The sequence below is a fragment of the Mercenaria mercenaria genome, chromosome 9, assembly GCF_021730395.1.
Source record: "Mercenaria mercenaria strain notata chromosome 9, MADL_Memer_1, whole genome shotgun sequence".
In the NCBI taxonomy this organism is placed as follows: Eukaryota; Metazoa; Mollusca; class Bivalvia; order Venerida; family Veneridae; genus Mercenaria; species Mercenaria mercenaria.
In genome coordinates this window covers 81,365,818-81,386,657 of record NC_069369.1, presented here as the reverse complement: position 1 = coordinate 81,386,657, position 20,840 = coordinate 81,365,818, and the positions used below count along the sequence as shown (strand labels likewise).

At 36.0% G+C, this 20,840-nt stretch overlaps 1 protein-coding gene across 5 annotated transcripts in view; it reads left to right on the top strand.

Moving 5' to 3' along the window:
- The window catches only part of LOC123547587 (mucin-2-like), a 28,024-nt gene extending 7,618 nt beyond the window's left edge, over window positions 1-20,406 (top strand). For 2 of the 5 annotated variants that reach the window (XM_045334799.2, XM_045334797.2), the window contains 14 exons: window positions 213-263; window positions 5,795-5,860; window positions 6,177-6,290; window positions 6,943-6,984; window positions 7,169-7,231; window positions 7,603-7,638; window positions 7,927-8,451; window positions 8,676-8,795; window positions 9,355-9,495; window positions 15,214-15,288; window positions 15,853-15,963; window positions 17,113-17,235; window positions 17,867-17,902; window positions 20,265-20,406. In XM_045334799.2, the coding sequence (XP_045190734.2) occupies window positions 213-263; window positions 5,795-5,860; window positions 6,177-6,290; window positions 6,943-6,984; window positions 7,169-7,231; window positions 7,603-7,638; window positions 7,927-8,451; window positions 8,676-8,795; window positions 9,355-9,495; window positions 15,214-15,288; window positions 15,853-15,963; window positions 17,113-17,235; window positions 17,867-17,902; window positions 20,265-20,362 (1,601 nt within the window). In that variant the 3' untranslated portion in view covers window positions 20,363-20,406. Of the gene's footprint in view, window positions 1-212; window positions 264-5,794; window positions 5,861-6,176; window positions 6,291-6,942; window positions 6,985-7,168; window positions 7,232-7,602; window positions 7,639-7,926; window positions 8,452-8,675; window positions 8,796-9,354; window positions 9,496-11,054; window positions 11,205-15,213; window positions 15,289-15,852; window positions 15,964-17,112; window positions 17,236-17,866; window positions 17,903-20,264 lie in introns of those variants that run through there. The other 3 variants (XM_045334800.2, XM_045334798.2, XM_045334801.2) reach the window with 2 other exon arrangements.
- Window positions 20,407-20,840: the final 434 nt, after the last annotated feature.

Below are 20,840 nucleotides of genomic sequence, written 5' to 3'. Positions count from 1 at the left end.
GGCCTTTATACCCAGCCTAGATCTAAGGTTTTATGCTTTTGATTATCTGGAGCATATTGTGGAATAAAGTGTTACTTTCTAAAAGTTTTATAATTGATTAATTTGCTCAAAACTTCAATAGGCTGTTAAAATTTGTCAACTTAGACGATACATGTATATGGAAGAACTATTCCTACAAAATAATTGAGTGATAAATTTTTCTTCTGTTTCAGGTGGCGGATCCGGTGCGCCAACACCCGCCCCGCCCATTCATGTATACCCAGGTAAGTGTTTGAAGGAGGAAAGAAATGATAACATGGTGTCACGTAATGGTTTTGTTAGTTAGAGAACAAGTGTTTTTGGATAGAACGTTCGTTCAGCGAGTTCTTCCCTTAACTCAATTTCTGAATATGTTACATAATCTTACAATAAAAAATCAGAAACGACAGTATGACTTTTTTACGTAATATGTTACATGTTCTATGTCTACTATTTCTACTTGGAATATATGTTTTAAAGACTAACACGTTGGAAGTTGATTGTAAAAAATGCAATAATAACTGACAATAAATGTATTTAATCTTTTTCCTTACTTTACATTTTTGTTTGTTTTATTTTTAGGTGGCGCCCCCACACCAATTCCAGGAAAATAAGTTCAAGTTCATAAAGATTAAAATGTTACAGGGAAAAATAAATTGATATAAAACTATATCAGGCTTATGTTCTGTTTTTATTTATTTTTACTTATGGGCACTGCCAAAGTACCCTGAAGGACTTCTGAATCTTGGAAAAAACATATGCCTTTTCATAAGGTAATATGGGAAATGCTTGAACGTGGTAATATTTGAATATTTAAATGTCCTTATTATCTGTGAGAATTGGTGTTTTGGGGTGTTGGATTATCTAAATCACTGCTTATAGTCGTGAAGTTCAAATGATCTCCTTTGCGAAGCATGTCTCTTAAAATGAGGATAAACAACCAAGTCTACAAAAACATTATTCAAATTATATTTGTGAAATACAGCTGAATTACTTAAATCTTGCATACAATATCTACTGAATGACTACCATACTGAAAATGACAGTATAACATGTTTTATGAAATTTTCTGAAGCGAAACAAACATATTTAATATAACATGTTTTAGAATTATAATATTCTCAAGGCGATTGACACGTTAAAATTGGAGAAAAAAATAACAAAACACCTAAAGAAAAACAGACATTCAATCAAACATATTACGCACAAATTGCAGGCCAAACGTGTGGAAATCTAATGTAAAACAACTAGAAACCGGTATATTAAAAGAGATTTTTAGAAACTGATCTATGTCTAGCTAACCTCAAAACGCAGAAATGTCGATTTTTTTAGTCTTAAACATTGGTGAGACCATCTTCTATTTATGTACGTAAAATCTTGTTTACTAGGTTAATTTCTTAAAGATCTTATCAAAAGCGAACAGTTTTAAGATTCAGTATTTTAGTGTTTACTAAAGATAAGAACTATAATAGACAATACACAAAATCTAGTCAACTAATAGGCATAGCCCAAAATTTTCGACTGCTTAGAAGTATAAAGTCGTAAGTCTATAGATATCATATATCACTTATGACCTAAAAGTATTAAATCGCACGTCTATATATATATCATATATCACTTATGACCTAAAAGTATTAAATCGCACGTCTATATATATATCATATATCACTTATGACCTCTAAGTATAATATCGTAAGTCTGTAAATATCATATATCACTTATGACTTCTAAGGCATCAAAGTACTTGGAGTACCGACATGCAACAGGCAAGGTTCGCACCTTTTGAAATCTGTTCAAGATTAAAAGCAAACAATCCCTTTTTCGCTAGTCCCGACTCTTTCTAAAACATGGAATAGTGTTGCTGTGTATTACATATATAAGGCCTAAGTTTGAATATATATATTTGCCAATCTCACACATTTGTTACAATTATTGTATGAAATTTCAATTTTATTTTGGAAAATATTGACGGTAGAAAATATCCAGGACTAAAAGTCAAGTCGATATCGTAAAAGTCTTATTCTCCAAGAACTGAAGAACTTTATAGGTAATTTGACACAATGATAGAAGTACGGTGGTTGATCTGATAAAACTTAGGTCAGGATTAGAGGTCAAACGTTTAGAGGACATACTTTGTATCTCGGCCATAATTTAGCAATTATTCGGCATGGCTGATAATACAAACAAAGTGAAAACATGACGTATATGGCAAGCCAATTGACCAATAATTACGTGAACCCCAGTTCACGGTCGAAAAACTAGGATTAACGATCGATAAACTAGGTTTTTCGAACGTAAAACTAGGATTTTCAAATACTAACCTACATTTTCGAATGAAAACATCAGATACCGGGCGTAAACCATAGTTTACGCTCGTGAACCCAGGTTTGCGTTCGATAAACTAGGTTTCTCGATTGAACTATGAATTTCGGTCGTTATCCTATGTTTACGATCGTAAACCTGGGTTTACGAACGTGAACCTACGTTTACGAGCGTAAACTATGGTTTACGACGTTATCCTATGTTTTCGCTCGAAAAAATATGATAGTATTTGAAAAACCTGGTTTATCGAACGTAAACCTAAGTTCACGCTCGTAAACCCAAGTTCACGTTCGTAAACATAGGTTCACGCTCGAAAATATAGGTTCAGGTCCGTAAACTATAGTTCACGGTCGTAAACATAGGTTCACGTCCGTAAACATAAGTTCATGGCCGTAAACCCATGTTCACACCCGAAATTCATTGTTGATTTTATAATCCTAATATATCGACTGTAAACCATGGTTTACGTTTGATAAACTAGGTTTCTCGATTGAACTATGAGTTTCGGGCGTTATCCTATGTTTACGATCGTTATCCTATGTTTACGCTCGTAAACCCCGGTTCACGCTCGTAAAACATAGTTTACGAACGTGAACCTATGTTAACGACCGTGAACTGGGGTTTACAATCGTGAACCTACATTTACGAGCGTGAACTATGGTTCACGGCGTTATCCTATGTTTTCGCTCGAAAATATAGGTTAGTATTCGAAAAACCTAGTTTTACGTTCGAAAAACCTAGTTTATCGATCGTTAATCCTAGTTTTTCGACCGTGAACTAGGGTTCACGTAATTAGTGGACATTTGGCTTGCCATATAGTTAAAAATCGATAAACACAGTTTTACGAAGGTAAAACTGTATTTCACGGCCGTAAACCTAGGTTCACGCTCGTAAATATAGGTTCACGACCGTAAACATAAGTTTACGGCCGAAATTTATAGTTGATTTCATAATCCTAGTATATCAATCGTAAACCATGGTTTACGTTCGATAAACTAGGTTTCTGGATTGAACTATGAATTTCGGTCGTTATCCTATGTTTACGACCGTAAACTTGGGTTTACGAACGTGAACCTACGTTTACGAGCGTGAACTATGGTTTACGATGTTATCCTATGTTTTCTCTCGAAAAAATAGGTTTGTAATTGAAAAACCTGGTTTTACGTTTGAAAAACCTGGTTTATCGAACGTAAATCTAAGTTCACGCTCGTAAACCTAAGTTTACGTTCGTAAACATAGGTTCACGCTCGAAAATATAGGTTCAGGTCCGTAAACTATGGTTCACGGTCGTAAACATAGGTTCACGTCCGTAAACAGAGGTTCATGGCCGTAAACCCATGTTCACGCCCGAAATTCATTGTTGATTTTATAATCCTAATATATCGACTGTAAACCATGGTTTACGTTTGATAAACTATATTTCTCGATTGAACTATGAGTTTCGGTCGTTATCCTATGTTTACGATCGTTATCCTATGTTTACGCTCGTAAACCCCGGTTCACGCTCGTAAACCATAGTTTACGAACGTGAACCTATGTTTACGACCGTGAACTGGGGTTTACAATCGTGAACCTACATTTACGAGCGTGAACTATGGTTCACGGCGTTATCCTATGTTTTCGCTCGAAAATATAGGTTAGTATTCGAAAAACCTGGTTTTACGTTCGAAAAACCTAGTTTATCGATCGTTAATCCTAGTTTTTCGACCATGAACTAGGGTTCACGTAATTATTGGACAATTGGCTTGCCATAGACGTAACAAGGCTCTTCGTCATTGCTCTACTGTCAATACTCTGTCAAAAAGTCACAACATACATTTCGTCTTCATTGTCCTGGCCGTATCTAATGCATTCTCAGAAAACGATTCCAAAGGCGAAATAGAAAGTAGCAGGTACAACCCAGCTGAACTTTATTTGGCATATAACTTATCAATACAATTTGAAACCCTTCTATATACATATTTAATACTGTTCAAAGGCGAGTTTCATCTATCGGGAATATAGTACTAAATAAAACAATGTCACAATGTTTTGGTAATTTCTTTCATTTTACAAACCAGAAAATGTCATCTGTTAAGAAAAATATTATGTCAATTAATATATAATTGCCACCCCCCCCCCCCCCCCGCCAAAAAAAAAAATCAAATAATGCAATGCTATAATTTTATTCATTATAAGACCTCTACCCATTTTCAAACAAAGGTCACTTAAATACACATAAAACTTTGTAATAATTAAACGAGCAGATATCGGCTGCTTTCTTTGAAGGTGGCGTTTCCTATTGGACTTTTGTCCTTGTTTTATCTTTTTTTTTACTTTTTTTTATTTTATCATGTCCTTCACAATTATTCTTTTAAACGTATGAAAAATCTCATAAATTAAATATATAAATATATGGGGGGTGCAGGGGCGTGGGGTGGGGGTTGCAGGGGCGTGGGGTGGGGGTGGGGGTGTTAGAAGTTCTAAGTTCGTAAATTTTAGGTGTATGTTACATTTGAGACGGAGAATCGTGAAACAGTATTAATACCTTACGTGTTTAATGGCGTGAAGTATATTACACAGTATCCCCCACTAGAGTAATGCTAAAGATTTTTCGTGGGAACAGATATTCATCACACCCTGATGGACCTTAGAGAAGGAAAACAAGAAAAACATATCCTGATAGACTTTAGAGAAGAAAAACACATCCTAATAGACCTTAGAGAAGAAACATTTGAAAGGGCATCCAGCACGTTATACTTTAAAATAATTTATGTGTATTGTATCTATATCTAAGATCTCTCAAGAAATTGACTGAGAAAGTATGTAATTAAGATCTAACGATATACACTTAAATCCAGTATCTTATAACAAATGTTGCTGTTCAACACGAAAATAATGACGTTGTGAATCGTTATTTCATCCCAATCCATAAAGTCCAACAGAAAAAGCCACATTAAAAAACGCACCTTCCAATATAACACCTAAGTGGAAAACCCACATGGAAAACACGGTTATTTGTAAATGTATACATGTACACTAACAGCGGCTGAACACATAGTAAACCAAGCAAATGCAATAACAATAACATAACACAATATACATATGTGCATTGTCTTAGCAAGACAAAGAAACAAAAAGACTTATTCGTTGTTACCACTTAGTTTGTCCTTTTGCTTCCAAGGACGAATTTTGCTTCCAAGGACGAAAGAAAAAAATCAGAAATATAGTAAGAATCTTTAAACAAGATTTGACACACTTTCGTATCCATAAACACTTAGAAATAAGATTTGTCTGCACAGTCCCATTGTCGCAAAATCTTGAATGACCATCAGCGTAACATGGGCACCGCTTGAAATGATTGTCAAAGTCAACACGATTGCCAGAAATGTGTATTAAAAGAACATTTATTGCAAAACCTTTAACTTGAAAAATGTTCTTTGTCATGAAACTAAGTTCAGTCGCTCTTTTTCAGGTAAGAACAGTCCGACTATTGGTTATTTTCCACCATCACCACCAAGTCCTGGAAAACGAGCACAAGGTGACAATGTCTTTCAGTTTTCAAGGAGTAAAAGTATTTATGAAACGATTTAGTACATATGTCAACAGCTTTGTTTTGAATAAACAGTAATTGTAATTAAATGTTAGAAACATATCACTGATATAATCACTAACAGCTTTACCAAGAATGCATATGTAGTCCAGCCCTAATAAAATGCTTAGATAATTTTCTAATTAGTAACTAGTTTTTCTTGTAAAAAAATTATTAACGGCAACGGAGAATATTTTGATAAGTTTAAGCTCCTAATTCTAAAATTGAAATCAAGAAAAATATACAATTCCTAAAAATATTACAGGAGCAGAGAGGCCAAAACGTCAATTTCACGCTAGCCACCATCATCAGGGCGGTTCCCATGATTGTTGGGACGGATCTTCCACCGACCCTTACTGTAATACAGCAGCACCAAATGGTAAGTCAGCATTTTCTAAAATAAGTAGAATCCCTCCATACAGAGTTTTAGAGATGTTAGCAGTCACTCCTTCCTCCTGTTAATCTGTTTGTAATCTTCTGAATTCAATTTCTTTCCAAGCTCAGTTAATATATCCTAAACATCTTATAGTAGTTTATAAAACATTATTGCCATCTTAAGCGGCGGGTACTGATTAAAGGTCAAGGTTATACGTTAGTGATGATTGTTTAGACACCTGATGAAAATGGCTTTCACTTTCAGATTCATCATTTCAAACTAATTTCAGAAATAACCTGTCGGTATAATTGTTTAAAATCATGTTGCATTATTTGTATGAGACTTTATATTTGCCAGTCATCGTCTCTTCTTATACCTACGTTAAATTATTTCTCTTCATAACATGGTTAACTTCTCTTCCTTTTAAATGATAATGAAAGTATATAAATTCATTACCAGACTAGTAGCTAGTCTATACACACTACTGAAGCTGGTTTATAAATGGGTTGAAGCATAGTTATCTACAGGACACCATACCCGGCGGACAAAATTCTGAGCAAATCTGCCGTGATTTAGGATATCATTTAAACAGTTCGTTAAAATTATAATATGTTACTGCGAAAGTCGATTATTTTTTATATATATATATTTACAGCACAGGAATCTACGCCTGTTTCTTCACTGGAAGGATCTACAGGTATCTTTTTATTTTTATTATACTTTTTTTTAAAATATTCTGCCTCGGTCTGTACCTATAACTGATACTTCAGAATTTCAACGGATATTAATACTACCAAACTCAATTCGTATATTACTTTAAAAGTAAGTGTTTACTTCGAAAAGAAAGCTCCTAAATCATGAGTGATAAATTATTTTGGCAGGATTTCCAGGAAGCGAATTCCATCCTCGACCGAAGCCAAATCCAGACTGGGACTCCAAGCCTTGTAAGCAGTTCATCTTTATAAGCATCGCAAAATCTTTTTAGTAGAATTTAATACGCGAAAGTCCTATCTTTTTTCTGCCTCTCCAAAAGCACGAAGTCTGTTTTCATAGAATTTGTTATTTTATTTAGTTGTCATAGTCAAAATTTTGAGTTGTCACGTTATAGTTTCTTTGTTTTTCAACTTCGTTTTGTTTGTACAATTATAGATATAGATATCTTGGAAAATAACTTTACTTTATTTGTTGGTATTGTTTCTCAATCTTTACATAATGTATAAACAGAATATAGATATTGGAACCTACTGTTTTCAACTTGTTATTGCAATCATGCCTTACAATGCCTTAAAATCATAACATACGCATTATCTTGTAGCAACACCGGCGGCAACTTCAGCTGCGACAACCAATGGTGAGATACACACTTCTATGGCCTACCATTTTGGTTAAAACTTTAAAGAAGAACACGGCCTGGTAGTATTCGTTTAAAATGTGAGGCGTTTTAAATTACACTAAAGGGACATTCAAAGGTCAGCACAACAACGATGACGTGTACAATAATAACAAATTTTATTGAGCGACTTTAACTCGCAAAGTTCTAGCCCACACCGTAATCCATTTTACTGCCATAATCAAATAATTAGAACCAATATGTTATTTAGTTTCAAATTTCTAATCAGTTTTGTGTCTACTTAAACAGTAGTACCACCAATTCTAACCGGTCATGCCACACCAACCATGGCCCCATCTACTGGGAGCCCTACAACAACTACTGCGCCACCCACAGTGACAGAAGAAGCTACAACAACCACAGTCCCACCGACTATTACTCAGGAACCTACAACGACCACAGCCCCGCCAACAAAATCTCAAGAGTCTACCACAACTACAGCCCTGCCTACAGAATCCACCGAAAATCCAGCCACTACCCAAACATCGGGTACGATGCAACCTGACACACCATCAACGACTGTGTTAGCTGTAAAAACACCTGGACAGAGATCTACATCTGCTCCGGGAGAAACAACAACAACAGCAGGACAGGCAAATATTACATCAGGTACACAAACAACACGTCCACAAACTCCAGCTATTGCCAGTACATCTGGATCAGGTTTAACATCTACAACCGCCCCAACTGCTTCAACTGCGTCCCCTTTTAACACAACTCCGCAACCGACACAAACCACTCCAGTTGCATCAACAACGCCTGGAACAACTGCTGGTAAATTAAAAGCTTACTATACTGTAGTAATGTATTTTTGATAAGTCCAGGATATAAAGTCAGTATTGGTCAAGTTCGTGAAGTTTGTTGTTTATTAAAACTTTATAAGTTTTTTATATAACTCATCGAGATATTACTGTGATAAAGCTGTGAGTCTGTTTTATAATAGTTGGATTATCGATTTACGGAAGTTTGTACTCATGCTTATATGGTAAATATTTCAGTGCCATGTGAGGACACTGTGGATAATTGTGCGATGTATGGAAAGCAGGCGTGTGAAAATCCAGTATACAGACCATGGGCAAAGGCACATTGTAGCCTGTTCTGTGGCTTCTGTGTACCGGGTATGCATTTTAACAAGTAAATTATGAAAGTCCCTGTACCAAACAACATAATAACAAGAGATAGATGAACGCCTGTCATAATAATAGCCACAGTTGTTGATCTTGGACGTCAGCCATAGATGTTTTAGTCCATCTTTTCACCTATAGATTTTATATATATAACACTTGGTAACGTCGGCAATTTCCTTGGTATCCAGTCCAGTTCTGCAGCACTGAGAAGTTATTTTTCAGTTTAAGCTAACAAATCGAAATGTTGATACCGTACTTGTCTTGGAAAGGGACTTAAAACATTTAAATATCTATAAGAGTACTGATACTGAAACTTGTTAACGGATTTCATGAAGTTAAAATGGTCAGCAACCAAGATCCATCATACGAAACACACTGATGCCTCAAATTGTTCGAATTTGGGAAGAGGGGGGACGAATAAGACCATTTATACATCAGCTGAAGCAGGTAATGAAATCCATATTCCTCTATAATACATAATATGGTGCACTAAACTTGTATACATGTATAATGCAAGTTGTCTGTTTACAACATTTTTCTTGTTTCACAGTGACACTTACACCGTTTGAATGCAAGAACAAGTTACCAAATTGTAAAGAATTCGATAGTGGCGATCTCTGCACGGCTGATTCTTTCTTTGCATGGGCACGAGAAAATTGCTTTGCATATTGTGGATTCCCACCATGTGGAAGTAAGAATTTTCTTGACATACATGTATATAAATATAATAAGAGGAAATACTTTTACATATCGTTTCATATCAAAACATAAATGATAAATGTAATACAAATATTAATTGTTAAAGAAAACTATGTTAATTATATATGATTATGTAGAGCAAGTTAAAATCGTCATTTTAAAGGGTCGAACAATTTCTAATACAGGGGTGACTTGTCTGACTAGATATTTAAAACTCCTGTAGCTTAAACTGCCTAAGGTCATATTAAGTTTTTATGGAGTTGTGTAGAGTGGCACCAACAGAACAAACAATGTCATTGTTCCTATGGCTTCTTTTTATTTCTGGAACTATATTAATTAGATATATGCATCGCTAATACCCGAATGACCCTGAACACTTCACGTGATAAAAAGTTAATATGGACTTACTTTGCTTTTTAGTGTTGCTTGATTTTTGTCTTTCTTAATACAGAAAGAGGAACCAAGATAGTTTGCTAGTATATTCAATGCATAATAAGTCATATATATTTTTAAATGTTCTAAATGATAAGAATGTGTTATTGGTATTTGCTAATTAATGTCCTAACAAAACTGTTGTGACAGAATTGTAGGTATCTGCAGAATGGTTATTTTCAATTGAGCAATTTTCAAACAGGTGTGTAGTATTAAGGTATGACCCAAATAATGGTGAATATTTCAGATGTTCAAAACAATGATACAGCAATATACTGTATCCAGTGAGAGACTTGAATGCAAAATTTAAACAATTTTTACCGTGCGTTTGTATAATTCATGATATTTTCTCAAGCTCAAGTAGAGACAAATTTCAAAGTGATGGCCACTGTCCAAAACGTTTGCAGAGAATATTCATTATATCATTAATTTTTATAAAAGAAACGTGAAACTATTGCTATACAATTATAAACCACAATATAAAACTGTGAATAGCATTTTTTCTAGGGTGCCTCAAGTAAAAGGATTTAATGAGACAGACTTCTAAATCTAACATTGAAAAATTAAGGTCGGGTCCTGTGGAACAGTTTTAAACTTTGATTACTTCATTCAAAAATAATCTTGGGGCATAAGTAAAACCTACCTACATTTCTTCCACAATATATAATCTAAAGAGTAAAGGCAAAATAGAGAACTTTTACCGCATGTAGCTCAGTATATTTTAAAGATCTTACTCTGCCCCCTTCTATTTCAGAAGTAAATTCTCTTTGAACAGCAAAAAAAAATCACTTATCAAATGAAAAAAAAATCACTAAAAAGGAATATAAGGAAAAAAAACTTTGGTCCCAGTGTGGCTTGAACCTACGCCCCCTGAAATATTTAGGTCAAAGTAGGTTTATTGTAGGAATTGAATTTTCTTCAAAAGGAGGTACACTATTACATGGATCATACCTTAATAGAAATATTCACCTTTTATTAAATATAAAATAAGATACTTGAATTAAGTGGACTAAGTTCTTTATTTCATATCTTGTGTATACATCCTTTTTCATTTCGTGTTTCTTTTTTATCATGTCATGTATTTCTTACTCACTCTCTTGTTCGTCGGTTTTTTTTCAGCGACCACACAGCCATTGACCACTGTATGACTCCGGTAACCGTAGTCCATTTCCTGTTAAAATCACAGCATTTTCACTTTCTTTCATTGTCTTACATGTCACTTCATGCATAAAGTGTGTTTTATTAATTAAAGTTTAGGTCCTTCAAAAACATTTTTTTTACATTCTATCTGCCTAAAAATGATGCTAAAATACTGCTGTTCTAAATGGCTTAACGGCTTAACAAACAACAATAGTTGGAATCGGTGCAGCTCATAAATCTTATAGACCCAAGATGATGTGGTCAGAAAAGGTTTAAAAGCCGTTTTATGTTCTGTTTCGTCCAGCCTTTTTGTGTGTTTCTCTTCCTGCTCAGCTTTCTGCAAAGTCGTTAAAATCATTTTGTTGGGTAGGTGTTTGTTCTTAGTAAGGTGCTCAATGAAATCTATTTTGATCGGCCTAGTTCCGCCGTCCATATGTCTTCGTACGTTGCATTTTTCTAAAAACACAATCTCATCCTAAGCCGGTATGCCTATTCCAACGAAATTCCACAGGAATGTTCTTGGATGATCCCCTTGATCATCATTATAAAGGATGAGCAAAACTCTTGTTGCAACAGCAATGGAAATCTTCCTAAAAACCACTGACCTGACTTTAAGTAATTTCACAGAAAAGCTATTCAATTTCCTCTGACAATAGAATCTCTGGAAACATAGAATGCAACCAAGCAAAGTACTAGCAATAGCAGACTCAGTTTGACTGAGTCTGTTAATGCTGCCTCGGTATTGGGACTGTACAAAGTCAAAAACTAACAGTTAGTATGAACCCTTTATTCACGTTCATTTGAATGGACGCATACGTATAGTACAAGCTGAAACAATACAAAAAGACTATTTAACTGTTTAGATTTAAACATGACCATATCATCATAGTTCGCAGAAGCTTAAGAGAATCCTTTTCAAGTCAGAAAATGTCAAACTTACCTCTTGACCGGATTGAACGAGCTTCAACTTTAAGTTATCTTTGGTCAATGGCATATTGTCTCTATGTGTACTAGTGGTGGTCAGGCTTCAAGCAAGAGTTGGGCAGTATTGTTTGCTTGTATTATCATTAGAGCTGTCCATATAAAGATCATAGGAGACCTATCATCTTCGGCCTTCATTATTGCGCTTCGTACGTTCACTTCCATACGAGGCAAGGTCAAGTCCACAATTCAGATTGTGGGACATACTTGTTAGGAGTCATTAATAACATCCAAGCTGAGGCCTTTAATGTAGAAGATGATATCATGCAAAACTACTTGTAATGCTCGGTCTGGTGCAGTCTGGTTATTCAGTAGTGCTCACATGGGAGGCAGCTAGGAACTAATGACTGGGGTAGCTCGCAGGATTCTAAAGGCAATGCTCATGAATGTTAAAACTTTGACTCATGATGTTCTTACCACTTTTATAGCAGAAGTGTTTGCCATAATCAACTCTCGCACAATAATTCCTTTATCACCTGATCCTGAAATTCCCCCAAATATTGAGTACATCTATCTTGTTAACTAAATATTTAGATAGTGAGGATCTCCCTTCTGGCGACATTGACCTTAAGGATTTATATAGAGACCAATGGAAAAGGGTTCAGGGTTTGGTCTGTCGGTTTTGTTCCCGTTGGCGCAAATAATATTTGAAAATTCTTCAGAGACGTGTAAAACGGAACCAAGAGCAAGCTCCATTGAAAGTTGTTAAAAGTTGTCTACTTCGTACAGTCCCAATAACGAGGCAACATAATAAATGATCGATCTTTGATAAAAGATTTCATGCATCTTTGGATTCCGTAAGGGGACCTACAGCGCTGTTCATGACAAATCCATTTCCTGAATGTCCGACAAACGTTTGCGATCTTTTACATCGAAAGCCTTGGAAAATTATGAGGAAATAGTTCGTAAACTTGAAAATGACCTCGAAAAGTTTTGGAACTCTGTATTGCAAATTATTGCGGACAATGATGATCTTTCAGGTAACGATACACTAAAGCTCATAAGTGTAAAAGATCATACGCCTAAACATTTCAATAAATACGACACAGTAGCAACTGAATATGAGAGGTCATGAAATGTGAAACACATCCCACGTCCCCTCTGGTTTAAGTAGATACTATTAGATAGGTATTGAATGGATCCCATGATCATGAAGGGCCAGAAAATGTAGAAAATTCTGAAACCAAGTTTCTGCAAATTTATTTGATTCGTCAAAAACACAATTACGTGGCGTTGTTACTTTTCCCTACATGTTTAGAGTAGGAACTAAAATAATCTACAAGCCACTATTCAAAATAATCTACAAAATGCTCCTGTGGTGGGTGACCATCTTCTAAGACTGTTTCAGTTAATCATGGTCGTTGGCTGGCTGTTAGAGGGCGAGGTCACCTTCCCAAGATCTAGATATGGTGAAATATAGTTTAAAACTCGCCAGAAATGTTTGCCCATAACACATTTTCATTAGGGATCAGCTAACAAAGTTGTTCAAGCCATGTTGATTTGTCAAAAAACGTAGTGGTAGGTAGATTTCCTTATGTGGCTTTAACGAACATTTTGAAAGTCTTCCACTCTTAATCTGCTGTAATCTGTTTACAAAGTAATTTAACAGAAATGTTTATTGGATCTAACACATTTGTACTACTACAATCGTATGTGCTATCTTAAACATTCATATTCTTTTAGTTTTATATATACTTATGCGAGCATTTCTGTGGTTTACATATACCATTAAGGAATAACATGTCTAGGGAATTCGTTTGGCGGTACCATTACGTGTGTAGAGGATCCACTTGGTGGTACCATCACGTGTGTAAGGAATTCATTTGGCGGTACCATTACGTATGTAGGGGATTCACTTGGCCGTACCATTACGTATGTAAGGGATTCACTTGGCGGTACCATTACGTGTATAAGGAATTCATTTGGCCCTATCATTACGTATGTAGGGGATTCACTTGGCCGTACAATTATGTGTGTAAGGGATTCACCTGGCGGTGACATTACGTATGTAAGGGATTCACTTGGCGGTACCATTACGTGTATAAGGAATTCATTTGGCCCTATCATTACGTATGTAGGGGATTCACTTGGCCGTACCATTATGTGTGTAAGGGATTCACCTGGCGGTGACATTACGTATGTAAGGGATTCACTTGGCTGTACCATTACGTGTGTAAGGAATTCATCTGAACGGAACATGTTTTACTGACACCGTCCACTAACTTTGCAATATTACAGCGACTAAGGCAAGCTACTTTATATTCCCTCGTTATGCTGTCCAATACGATGTCCCATTATTTATGAAATATAAGAAACACTGTGGGGCACCGCCTTTTAAACGTCAGTAGCAAGACACATGAGGGAGTTTATGCTAGATAATTGTGCACAAACCCTCACTCTTAGTCCCCAACATATTCGAAAAAAATCTTAAATATCTTTTAACCCTTATCATGCTGGACATGATTGATTCTGATCATGATCTGCACTGTTCGCCATTCAGTCAGTATCTTTTTGGTAAGCACCCCTTTTCACAGTTAATGGTACTGTCCAAATTGAAAGATGGACATTAACAGAAATTTAGCAGGGTAAGGGTTAAAACGTAAAAATATCGAACCGCAAAATAAGCTTTATTATACATCCAGCATGAGCCGACATCCATCACTGTAATATTGCAGATTAGATATTTACGCGTTACTTTTATTTTACGATTTCATGCGTTTAGCTTGTTAATGTAAACGAATGATTTCAAGTCGCGAATTCTAGTGTTCATGAACATTAGCTACAATATGAAACTACCGTTGGCGTTATAAAATCTGCAGCAGTTACAAAAGCGATTCTGTTTTAGTCCGTCCATACGGGTATATTATTACGATTATGATATACAGAAATATTTACTTTGGTTAATACCAGTGTTTCATACTGGTAATTGTTATGTTTAAAATTAATTCATGAGTTTTATATCTCGGATTGTCCTGTTCCATCTTACCATATGTTCCCTTTGTGTTCTTCTCTCCAACTCCTTTTCCCTCCCCATTGTTTTAAAAGCTATAAGGGTTGGTTAGTTGATACTGAATGACATCACAGCTTCGCTTTTTGCAAGACTAGACGTTAATTGTATAGACACTATTATTATATATGAAGTCTACCTATCCCTCAGATAACACAGGGATAAAAGCAACTACAGCTCCACCTAAAACTTCACCAGCTATCGTTCCTAAGACATCTCATTCAAGTAAGCATTTTAATACTTTTTCTAACTTTGTCACGTTACATTTATCAGTTTCCAATTTTATAACATTGAATTATGACAAGTGTATTTTTCTTCATATGATTATATTAAATATACAAACAAAAACATGGCAGATTGGAACTTTAAGGGGGCGTATTTTATAACAGGTTATATTGTGCTTTCAAAGATAAGTGAGAATTGTTATAAATTTCCTTCCGATGAGCATAAATAATATTAACAGATGGCTTAACTACATATTTAACGGTCTATGTAAGTGGTTTTAAGGAAACAGGAGGAGAGACTGGCCCACTTTGGTTTATTACTAGTTTCTGGATTTAGAAAAAAATATGAGTGTTCTTACAGGGATTCTTAAATTTTGTTGCGAACTGCCACGTTCTCTGATATTAATAGCAAGATTAAATAGAAACAGATCATTTTCAAACATTCTTCCTTAGAATAAATTATAGAACATAATGTTACATTTTTCAAATCCAAAGCAAATTTTACTGAACTTCAAACGCACAAATACCATAACAAACTGTCGCTGTAGTTTCTTTTGACTTCCAGATTGCTCTGACAAGCTTGATAATTGTTTGCAATATCCCGATGCTAAATGTGTGGGTATTTATGAACCATGGGCTAAATCACATTGTGCTTATCGATGTGGATATTGCCAAGGTAAGTGTAAGGTGCGAATATCTATAAGCCATGTGCTTGTCGCTGAGGATATCGCCATTGCAAGTAAGTGTGGGGTCGAATGTTAATGTGCGGATATCTATAAACCGTGGGCCAGATCAAAATGTGCTTGTCGCTGACGATATCGCCATTGAAGGTAAGTGTAAGGTCAAATGCTAAATGTGCGGATATCTATAAACCGTGAGCAAGATCAGAATGGGCTTGTCGCTGAAGATATCGCCATCGAAGGTAAGTGTAGGGTCGAATGTTAAATGTGCAGATATCTACAAGCCATGGGCAAGATCAGAATGTGCTTGTCGCTGAGGATATCGCCATTGAAGGTAAGTGTAATGTCAGATGCTAAATGTGCGGATATCTATAAGCCGTGGGCATGATCAGAATTTGCTTGTCGCTGAGGATATCGCCATTGAAGGTAAGTGCAGGGTCGAATGTTAAATATGCGGATATCTTCAAGCCAATGGCAAGATCAGAATGTGCTTATCGTTGAGGATATTGCCATTAAGGTAAGTGTAAAGTCGGATGCTAAATGTGCAGATATCTATAAACCGTGGGCAAGATCACAATGTGCTTGTCGCTTAGGGTATCGCCATTGAAGGTAAATGTACGGTCTGCTAAATACCATATCACATTATTCTTTTAGCTAGGGATACGACCAAGGTAAAGATAAGGCCAAACACTTAATTAATGTGAAGATAACTATAGACTAAGATAATACTGTACTTTGTGCTGTGGATATTGCCAAGGTAAATGTAAGGTCTAACACGAAATGTGCAGATATGTATGAATCATTAGCAAGCTAATAGATTGATTGTTGCTGTGAATATTGAAAAGGTAAATGTATGACCGTCTGTTAAATGTATGGAATGCAGCGTGTTGCCGCCTAGTTAAAATAATTGAACTAGCCATAAATGAGGAGAATGGCCAGAATTAAACAAACTAGAATTTAGTGAGTGGACCTGAGGGTATAATGCTTGCATATCGGAGACACTCAAAGACAAAATTAAAAAGCAGGCACAACATCTAAATCGTGATAAAACAATACCCCAAAACTATGAAAGTGGGAGTATTAGAACGACTCAAGCTGAAATGTTAAAGCTGAAAAACTGCACAATACCGCTAATTCTGTTACAGATTTTTTTCCATGTGAAGATGTAAATCCAGACTGTGACAAGTTTCCACCAAATTCTTGTGCCGAGGAATCGTTTAAAGGCTGGGCCAGACAGAACTGCAGAAAATTTTGTAATCTCTGTGCCCGTGAGTATCTCCGTTTTCCTCTGTATTTATACAGCACCGCCGATCTCCCCATGTAGGCTAAAGCCTTTAGAAAACTAATCTGGGTTTAAAAGAATTTACGATTATTTTAAGTATCAGCTTCGCATTCAATTGAATAAATCATTTAAGTATTTAAACATTGTATGATTCCAAATAAGAAGAAACATTAAACACGCCGAGTCCAAGTAGGTGGTAATCGTAGAAATGCATTGATGTTCTTTTTTCTTTTGAAATCAGTGCACTTTTCAACAGTTCGATTTACAAATAATATACAATGTAATATAATAGAAATAGACAATATCTGCTCATTTAGTCTTAGCACTTTCAAGCATTCGGTTAGCGTTACTATGTTTATCTAAATGTCGCGCCAGTGTATTTTTCCTGCCGGTATTACGATAAGATGTTTTTAAAACAGCAAAAAGGACCACAGCTTTCGAATCTCACATTGTTTCCTGTGTGAGAACAAGCTATTGAGTTGTGTTGAACATAATGATAAACAAGCCGCTGACTAATTTTAAGAAAAAAGTTAACCTTATAGGGTCTTGTATATAAATTATTCAATTCTAATATATTGACTGACTTACGTTATTCTATACCAATTTCTTTGTTGCAGGTCCGACGGAAAATCCGGCATTAACACAGCCTACAGGTAATTAACTTTAGGGACATAAATGGCTTAGTAAATTTACAAAAATTTTAAGTGTTTGCAAAAATAAAAGAAAACGTAAAAGATTTTTAAAACACTGCCTTGATCTGTCTACATTAACTGCCTACTTTAATTAATCACGCAAATTATTCATCCCTCAGACAACTAGTAAACACACATTCCGAGCAAGATGCAGCGTTTAAAGTGTGAGTTCTCTATGATCTTTAACTACGTATTTGTTTCTACACGACTAAGTTTTGAAATTGTACGTATGTAATTAAAAAACTAGACATTGTCGCAAAATCTGTTCTATATGGTGGCTGATTTCTGCCATCTCGTTCTGGCGTGTTGGCGCATTCGCAGGGCGCCAGAACGCCAGGACGACAATTATACGCATCAAGACGACAAACAAGGCATTTGTCGTTATGGCGGGTGCGCCAACACGCTAAATTGGGAAGTTGGCGTTCTGGCGTGTTGGCGCGTTTGCAGGGCCAACACGCCAAGACGACAAGTGAACGCGCCAAAATGACAGATATGGATTTTGTCATCTTGGCGCGTATAATTGTCGTTCCTGGCGTGTTGGCGTCTTGACGCCCTGCAAACGCGCCAAGACGCCAGAACGCCAGGACGACAACTTCCCAATTTAGCGTGTTGGCGACCCCACCAGAACGACAAATGCCTTGTTTGTCATCTTGGCGCGTATAATTGTCGTCCTGGCGTCCTGGTGTTCTGGCGCCCTGCAATCGCGCCAACACGCCAGAACGAGATGGCAGAAATCAGCCACCATAGTTCTAAACTTTTTTCAGTAAATGACTATTGCATTTTTAGCTCACCTGTCACATAGTGACAAGGTGAGCTTTTGTGATCGCGCAGCGTACGTTGTCTGTCGTACGTGCGTCCGTGCGTAAACATTTGCTTGTGACCACTCTAGAGGTCATTGTTTTTGTGGGATCTTTATGAAAGTTGGTCAGAATGTTCATCTTGATGATATCTAGGACAAATTCAAAACTGGGTCAACTGCGGTCAAAAACTAGGTCAGTAGATCTAAAAATAGGAAAACCATGTGACCTCTCTAGAGGCCATATTTTTCAATCGATCTTCATGAAAGTTGGTCAGAATGTTTACCTTGATGATATCTAGGTTAAGTTTGAAACTAGGTTACGTGCCTTCAATAACTAGGTCAGTAGGTCAAAACATATAAAAACCTTGTGACCTCTCTAGAGGCCATATTTTTCATGGGATCTATATGAACATTGGTCTAAATGTTTATCTTGATGATTTCTAGGTCTAGTTTAAAACTGGGTCAACTGCGGTCAAAAACTAGGTCAGTAGGTCTAAAAATAGAAAAACCTTGTGACCGCTCTAGAGGCCATACTTGTGAATGAATCTTCATGAAAATTGGTCAGAATGTTCATCTTGATGATATCTAGGTCAAGCTTGAAACTGGTTTACATGCCTCAATAACTAGGTCAGTAGGTCAAATAATAGAAAAACCTTGTGACCTCTGTAGAGGCCATATTTTTCATGGGGTATGTATGAAAGTTGGTTTGAGTGTTCATCATGATGATATCTAGATCAATTTTGAAACTGGGTCAACTGCGATCAAAAACTAGGTCAGTAGGTCTAAAAATAGAAAAACCTTGTGACCTCTCTAGAGGCCACACTTTTCAATGGATCTTCTTGAAGTTAAGTCAGAATGTTCATCTTGATGATATCTAGTTCAAGTTTGAAACTTGGTCACGTGTTGTCAATAACTAGGTCAGTAGGTCAAATAATAAAAAAAAAACATTGTGACCTCTCTAGAGGCCATATTTTCCATTGGATCTATATGAAAGTTGGTTTGAGAGTTCATTTTGATGATATCTAAGTCAAGTTGGAAACTGGGTCAACTGCATTTAAAAACTAGGTCAGTAGGTCTTAAAATAGAAAAACCTTGTGACCTCTCTAGAGGCCATACTTTTCAATGGATCTTCATGAAAATTAGTCAGAATGTTCACCTTGATGATATCTAGGTCAAATTTGAAAGTGGGTCACATGCTATCAATAACTAGGTCAGTAGGTCAAATAATAAAAAAAACCTTGTGACCTCTCTAGAGGCCATATTTTACAATGGATCTTCATGAAAATTGGTTAGAATTTTTATCTTGATGATATCTTGGTCAGGTTCAACGCTGGGTCACATGAAGTCAAAAACTAGGTCACAATGTCAAATAATAGAAAAAACGATGTCATACCCGGTTTTATACTGGGTCATGTGGGGACAGGTGAGCGATTCAGGACCATCATGGTCCTCTTGTTACTATTACTTTCACTGTTACATTCACTTTAAATTTCACTTTTACTTTCATGTTCTCTTTTACTCCAGGAACTAAGGGATCATCAAGCATGACTGACCCGACTCCCGAAGTTCCCGTCACATCGGTTGATCCTGTGATGATGACTTCAAAGCAGCCAGTAGCTTGAAATATATGTTATCATGCATCTTTTAGATAAAAGTAAATTATACAGTTGTAAGTGTTAATTTGTTCATTCTACATGTATATTATTCAGATAGATCTTAAGGTACCCGTCCTTGTTTTTATTAAATGCTTCAAAGGTATAAAATATAAAGCTGTACACATTCCACTGAAATGAAATTAATATTGTGCTACCACACGTATGCAACATCAATAATATCATTTAACAATGAACAGTATCTCTTTGTAAAAGGCAAATCACTTTTAATATGCTTGTGGGTATATTCTTCTTGTTTTTCAAATGCATATTGTTACAAGTTATATATTCCTCTTCGTCAACATCCTGCGAAGTTCACGCCGGAGTAAGTTAATGCTGTATGTTGTCACCTACCATCCTGAATGATAAAAACAATCGGTGTAACTACCAAGAGGGACGCAATGAAATATCACAACAAAAACGGGAAGACCAAGTATTTTGGTTTCCC